Genomic DNA, 7,161 nt, shown 5'->3' on the forward strand with positions numbered 1-7,161 from the left:
GGAGAGGGACTGCAGAGACCTCCCCCCACCACAAAGGACCCAGGGTGGGAGAGGGACTGCAGAGACCCCCCCCCCACAAAGGACCCAATGTGGGAGAGAGACTGCAGAGACCCCCTGAGAGGACCCAGGGTGGGAGATGGACTGCAGAGACCCTCCCCCCACAAAGGACCCAGGGTTGGAGAGAGACTGCAGAGACCCTTCCCCCCAAGGTGCCGGGTTTTGAAAAGCCATCTGGATCCCCCGGACATGTCCTCAAAAGGTGGACATGTCTGGTGAAATCCGGACGTCTGTTAACCCTAGTATAGATTATCTCTCTCTTGAATTTCAGTGCTGTTAATAAGTATATTTTTGAAACTGTTTCATAAAAATCCTATTATTAAGTCTCAATTTACTGATTTTAACTTTACCTCATTCATTATATTTATTTTTCTATTTGGTCTTTTTACTACCGTTATGCTGGTAACAACACTGTACGTTTTATGTTATGGTAAAGGGGCTGGAACTCCTCTCGTATGAGGAAAGACTAAAACGGTTAGGGCTCTTCAGCTTGGAAAAGAGACGGCTGATGGGAGATAGGATTGAAGTCTACAAAATCCTAAATGGAGCAGAACGGGTACAAGTGGATCGATCTTTCACTCCGTCAAAAATTACAAAGACTAGGGGACACTCGATGAAGTTACAGGGAAATACTTTTAAAACCAATAGGAAGAAATAGTTTTTCACTCAGAGAATAGTTAAGCTCTGGAATGCATTGCCAGAGGTTTTGGTGAGAGCGGATAGCGTAACTGGTTTTAAGAAAGGTTTGGACAAGTTCCTGGAGGAAAAGTCCATAGTCTGTTATTCAGGAAGACAAGGGGGAAGCCACTGCTTGCCCTGGATCGGTAGCTTGGAATGTTGCTACTCCTTGGATTTTGGCCAGGTACTAGGGACCTGGATTGGCCACCGTGAGAACAGGCCACTGGGCTTGATGGACCATTGGTCTGACCCAGTAAGGCTATTCTTATGTTGAATTATACTTGCTGTCCACCACCTTGGGTGAATCTCTTCATAAAGGCAGTTAATAAAATTCCAATAAATAAATAATGAAACATTCCTCAAGATAAGACGCAGTCTAGCAATAGAAAGGGACTATTTCTTCATGCGTGGGGTGAGGGGTGGGGGGAGGTAGAGGACAGAGGTTTAGCCATGCCTCCCAGAAGGCCTTGAGTACTAAAGGCCGAATTCTAGAAACGTCGCAGGTATCGGCATCTGCCTAAAAAAGGGGACGCCAACGGCACATCAGTCACGCGATGGCGCCGTTTGTACAATCACAGCTACCTCAAACGTAAGGCGCTGAAAATGTAGGCCAGGGTTTTCGAGGCCTACATTTCCGCTGCCTATATCTGGCGTGAATCACGCCAATGGAGATGCCTAAGTTTGTCTCAGCTTTAGCTTGCGTGTTCTAAGGTGCCCTTGTAAACGCTGTCAAGGCCCCAGTTTTGTAGGCGCCTATATTTTCTTTTTTTTTTTTTTAATCTTAGGTGTGGCTTTGTAAAGTCTGATGAACGGAATTTAGTCTAATGATCTTGTGAGCTGCTTAGTTGAGGAAGCGGATTATAAATAAAATTCATTTTTAAATGGCTTTGCCTCTTCCAGTAGGATGCCCACCAGCCCCGTTTATAGAACAAGCCACAGACTCAACGATCCCTGGTGGTCTCTCTGCACGTGGCCCATTAGTAACTATTATTGCGGCCAGGCCTAATGCCACGGCATAGATATGTTTAGCTCATACGTAACCACAGCTGAAGAATACAGCATAGTTCAGGCAGGAGGAGGACAGAGGGCCGAGGGATAGGAAAGCCGTGGGGAGAACAGGCAGAACTGCGAATCGAAGCAAGGAAAGAGGGGTGGGGAACACTGGCAGTAAAGGGGTTAACGCAAGCCAGGAATGGGAGGGAGCAAGGGAGGAGGGCAGGACTGGGAATACAGGGGCAGAAGGAGAGAGGGGAGGAATTAGTCTCAGAGAGGCAGGTGACAGGAAGAGAGAAACCCATGTGCTTGAAGTCAGGCTGCAGTAAACAAACACCCTGCCCTCCCCCCCCCCCCCCCCCACTACCCTCACTTTAAAAGCAAATGGAAGATTCACTATCACCACATTGGATTTACTACAGCAGAAACCTTAAAGCCCACTAAGAGGTAGAAGTCCTTTCCCCTGCTTCCTGCCCCACCCCTCCTTCCTCCTCTTCTGCAAACAGGGCACAATGGACACACGGTGCTGAAGACAGGCAGAGAGGGGTAAAAATGTCCCAGACCGGCTTGGCACCCACAAGAGCTTCCCCGTCTCTCTCCCTCTCGCTCCTCCTCCCTTCCTGCCTCCGTTCCCCTCATCGAGGCTCTGAAGTACACGTCAGTCTAACAGAAAAGTCATAGCAACACAAAGAGACAAACACACCAAAGCTCCCCTTCACCCCCTGCCACCAAAAGGATCATCCAAGGACGCGGCCTGCCTACAAGCAACATAGCAAACTTAAACAGTTAGAATGCTAACCTTCGGCAGGGGTGGGCTCTTCCATTTCAGACACTCCCACCACAGGTACCGTCTCCATGCCAGTCTCTGCCACTTCCTCTGTCCTCAAGGGATCCTTATCTTCCAGCTCAGACATTTCCACTACGGGTATAACCATGCCCTTGTCCACCACTTCTTGTGCCCCTAGGACCTCCTCACTTTCTTGCTTGGACCCCTGTCCGTCACACCTTATTGGGTCCTCTGGAGCTAGCTTGGATGTTTCCACTGCAGATACTGTACTACTTAGGATCTGTGTCACCTCTTTCGTCTGGCATTCTTGGTACTCTGGTATATGGATATTATCCCCTACTGGGAACTCTGGAACAGGCTTGGACACTTCTAACATAGCCATCACTTCCACATGCTCCTCTGCCACATTCTCATTGTCCTTATGCTCTGGTTTGGAGCCTTGACTTGTCTGGGGCTCTGGAATGGGCAAGGACATTCCTATTTTAGAGTGTGTCTCCGCGAGGATTTCAATTGTCTCCTCTGCCTCCTTGATCTCCTGATGCTCTGGCCTGGTCTTCAAACTCTCATCCTTCATCGGGTGCTCTGGAGATGCTTTAGTCAGTCCCACTCTGGAAACGGTCTCCATGTGCATCTTGTTGACTTTCATAGTTTTCAGGATCTCCCGCGGTTCTTCCTTGGACTCCTGGTTCTTATTTCTTATCACGGACTCTGGAGTCACCACAGATACTTCTACTATGGAAACAATCTCTATATGGCTCTCTGCTACCTTCTCTCTCTTTGTGCATTCTAGGCTTTCTTGCTTGGGTCCTTGCTTCTCACTCTTTGCTGGATGTTCCTGAGATGGCTTGGGAGTCAATGTTTTCTCCTTCATCTCTGGTATCTCCTCTGTCTCCAGTTTATGCGCCTGACTCCTTTCCCTTGTTGGGTTCTCTGAAGCTGGCTTGAACACATTCATCGTGTACAGTGGCTCCTTATGGCTCATTGCATCCTCTTCCTCCTTTCCAAGTCCCTTCAGTTCTTTCTTGGACCCTTTCTTCTCACTCCTTGGGCAATCTGAAGCTGGCTTAGACACTCCCACAATAGTTGTCTCTTTATGGCTCTCAACTACATTCTCTTTTCTCTGGAAACCCTGATGCTCCTCCTTGGACCCTTGGTTCTGGCTCTTTGTTGAAATTTCTAGACTAGGTTTGGACACTCTCACAGTAGATAGTGTCTCCTTATATCTCTCTGTCACCATCTCTTTCCTCTGGAACTCCTGGCGCCCTTCCTTGGACCCTTGGTTCTCACTCCTTGTTGGACGCACTAGAGTTGGCTTGGACATACTTGTTGGAAACAGCATATCCATATGGCTCTCTTTCACCTCCTCATTCCTCTGGAATCCTTGGTACTCTTCCTTGGACCCTTGATTCTTGCTCATTATTGGGCGCTCTTGAGTTGGTTTGGACTGGCCTGTTGAGTACAGCATTTCCTTACGGTTTTCTTCCATCAACTCTTTCCTCCGGTACTCCTGCCGTTCCTGGTTAGATGCCCACCTCTCCTCCCTTATGGAAGGCTTGGGTACATAACTAGTTGGACCTGGCACAGTTTGGACATGAGGCCCTATGGCCCGTCGAGCAGGGATCACCATGGCCACTGGACGCCGTACTCTCTGCAAGGAACCTGGGACAATCTCCGGTGGCAAGTGAAGATACTGGCGGAGATACACAATGCCTTCATTGTTCAGGTACCAGTAGAAGTGACGCCAGACGAAGGTTTCCCGTACATATCCACGTGACTTGAGCGATCCCAAGGCTCGGATCACCTGCAGGTTGGAGACTCCCTTGATTTCAGGATGTAGGCTCTGTGGTCGCTTGTCCTTTTTGGCAATCATCACCCCTTCTCGGAAGAGGAGTTCGTAAATCGCTCGGAGCTGGTCCAGCGGCATCAGCATGCCTGCCACCATCTTGCAAACCTATTTGTTGGCACCAAGAAGGAAGTGAGGGGAAGGAATGTGGCAGATATGGGTCCCGGAAAGCTAAGGTCCCTGAAGCAAAAACCTGGCAGATCCGGCTGCCAGTGAGTGCCACTTGCTGGGCTTCCCTGTATGAAAAGGTTGCAGCTGGCTGCAGGGCTCTCTTCTGCCTCTCAGCAGTGTCTAAAATAAGAAATGGATAGAGTGTCTCTCTTTCCCTCCCTCTTCGGAAGCTCACAGCTCTGGAGAATGTGGTGGCTCCACCTACGTTGGGCACAGATGAGGGAGGAGAAGTCGCCCCAAGCTGCAAGAGAAGAGAGCTGGCGAAGTCAGCCACCAGGACCGGGAGGAAGAGAAGCAGTGCATGGAAGAAATCCAGTCCGAAAGAGAAACAGGCACACACCCACAGCACACGGAAACATGCGCCGTGAGGCTCGGGGCTCACTCAGTCACTGACTCAACCGTCCAGGACTGGCTCCTCCCTCGCATTCATTCATTCCAGGATATAACTGAGTACGAGAGTAGTATCTGCCCCTGTCACTCAACGTCTCCCCCTCCCCAAAGAAAGGACAGATTGACTTACAAGCCTTTGGTCAGTTTCCACTCCTCAGGAGAACTATTATTAAAACCATCTGAAAGCACCATTCAGCCACCTTATTACACGGGAGGGAGGTCTGGAGTCTGTCATTGTCCAGAAAGTATTTAGAATGGCCCAGAACCCGAGTATCATCCTGCACCTACTCAAAAGCAGGGCCGTAGGGTAACTGCTTAAGTTGGTGGTAGTGCAAAAAATAAAAATAAAAAAGCTCTGCCCTCCAAAGCACAGAAGCAAGAAATTTGAGGAACTCCTCTTCCAACTTCTGGGGCACTTCATTACCTCCCCTACATAGAAACAACCCTGACAATATATGCAGCAACTGGTGCCCCCACACTGACAGTGACAGAAACTCCCTTCACTACCAGACACTCCGTGAAATAGCACAAAATCCGAACCCCAAAAAAACCCAACCACAAAGCAAACTTGGGTTGTGCAAACAGCAACAGCCCCGCCCGTGAGAAAGGCACTGAAAATATTCTCACCTTATTTGGCTTTTGGAGAGGGGGGGAGGGATGTCAGTTCGTTTCAGACATAAATTTTAATGGAACATTTTTAACATGTGCTATGACTTCCAGAACAGTGGGCATTAATTTGTCATTTATTTATTCAGTTTCCTATAACAGCATTCTACGAGAGGAGCTCAGATCAGTTTATTCAGGTAATCAAAGCGTTTTTCCCTCCCTGTTCCAGTGGGCTCACACTCTATCTAATGTACCTGGGACAATGGGAGGGATTAAGTGACTTGCCCAGGGTCACAAGGAGCAGTGCGGATTTGAACCCACAACCTCAGGGTGCCGAGGCTGTAGCTTTAACCACTGCACCACTCTAGAAATCAAAATGTAGCAAAAGTGATCCAAGTGTAGGACAATCCAGCCATTGTGACATCACTAATGAGGTTGGCTCATATTGGTGGAATGAGGCTTTATGACATCACAATACCAGAAACTTTTCACACTACTTATTTATTCAATTTTCTATACTTTTCTCCCAGGAGAGCTCAGAGAATTTATTCAGGCACTCAAGCATTTTCCCTGTTTTTTTGGGCTCCCAATCTATCTAATGTACCTGGTGCAATGGGGGATTAAGTGACTTGCTCAGGGTCACAAGGCGCAGCATGGGGGTGTTGAGGCTGTAGCTCTAACCACTGCACCACTCTAGAAATCCAAATGTGATCCAAGCTGTGACATCACTGATGAGGTTGGCTCTTATTGGTGGAATGAGGTATTATGATGTCACAATACCAGCTCTGGCTATCAGAGGCTGAAACTTTTCACATTATTTATTTATTCTTGTCTACTCTATACTTTTCATGAATTTATTCAGGTACTCCAGCATTTTCCCTGTCTGTCCTGGTGGGTTCACAATCTATCTAATGTACCTGGGGCAATGGGGGGATTAAGTGACTTGCCCAAGGTCACAAGGAGCAGCAGGGGCTAGTAGTTAATTTTTAAGGTGTGGGGAAGGAGCCTAAAGGTTAGAGCAGCAATCTGAGAACCAGATGAATATAGGGTTCAAATCCCACTGCTGCTCCTTGTGACCTTGGGCAAGTCACTTAACCCTGCATTGCTTCAGATACAGACTTCCATTATGAGCTCTCCTCCTGTACCTGAATGCTTATCTTTATTAAGAACTTTCTATACCGTATAACAGCGTAACAGGATCCAAGTTCATATTTATCAAGAAAAGAACTCCATTAAAAATTGAACATAAGAACTGCCATCTCCGGATCAGACCTTCGAGCAGAGAAGTAGCACGTGCATTATGCGTGAGTTCAATGGCAGTGTTTTGAATATTTTGAAGACGGCGGATTTCTTTGGCTCTTAAACCTATGTTTAGTGAATTGCAAAAGTCCATAAGAAGCGCCATCTCCGGATCAGACCTTCGGTCCATCAAGTCCGGCAATCCGCACACGCCAGGTATACACCTGGCGTAATTTTAGTCACCCATATCCCTCTATGCCTCTCGTAAGGAAATGTGCATCTAGTTTGCTTTTAAATCCTAGAACGGTGGATTCCACAATAACCTCCTCTGGGAGAGCATTCCAGGTGTCCACCACTTGTTGTGTGAAGCAGAACTTCCTGATATTTGTCCTGGACT

General features: G+C 47.9%; 1 protein-coding gene across 1 annotated transcript in view; it reads right to left on the reverse strand.

Moving 5' to 3' along the window:
• PLEC (plectin) overlaps positions 1-4,690 on the reverse strand; it is a 523,889-nt gene extending 519,199 nt beyond the window's left edge. The window contains 1 exon segment of the mRNA XM_033935291.1: positions 2,528-4,690. Within this exon segment, the coding sequence (XP_033791182.1) occupies positions 2,528-4,457 (1,930 nt within the window). The 5' untranslated portion in view covers positions 4,458-4,690.
• Between the last annotated feature and the right edge of the window lie 2,471 nt (positions 4,691-7,161).

This window comes from Geotrypetes seraphini, chromosome 2 (assembly GCF_902459505.1).
Source record: "Geotrypetes seraphini chromosome 2, aGeoSer1.1, whole genome shotgun sequence".
NCBI classification, from domain to species: Eukaryota; Metazoa; Chordata; class Amphibia; order Gymnophiona; family Dermophiidae; genus Geotrypetes; species Geotrypetes seraphini.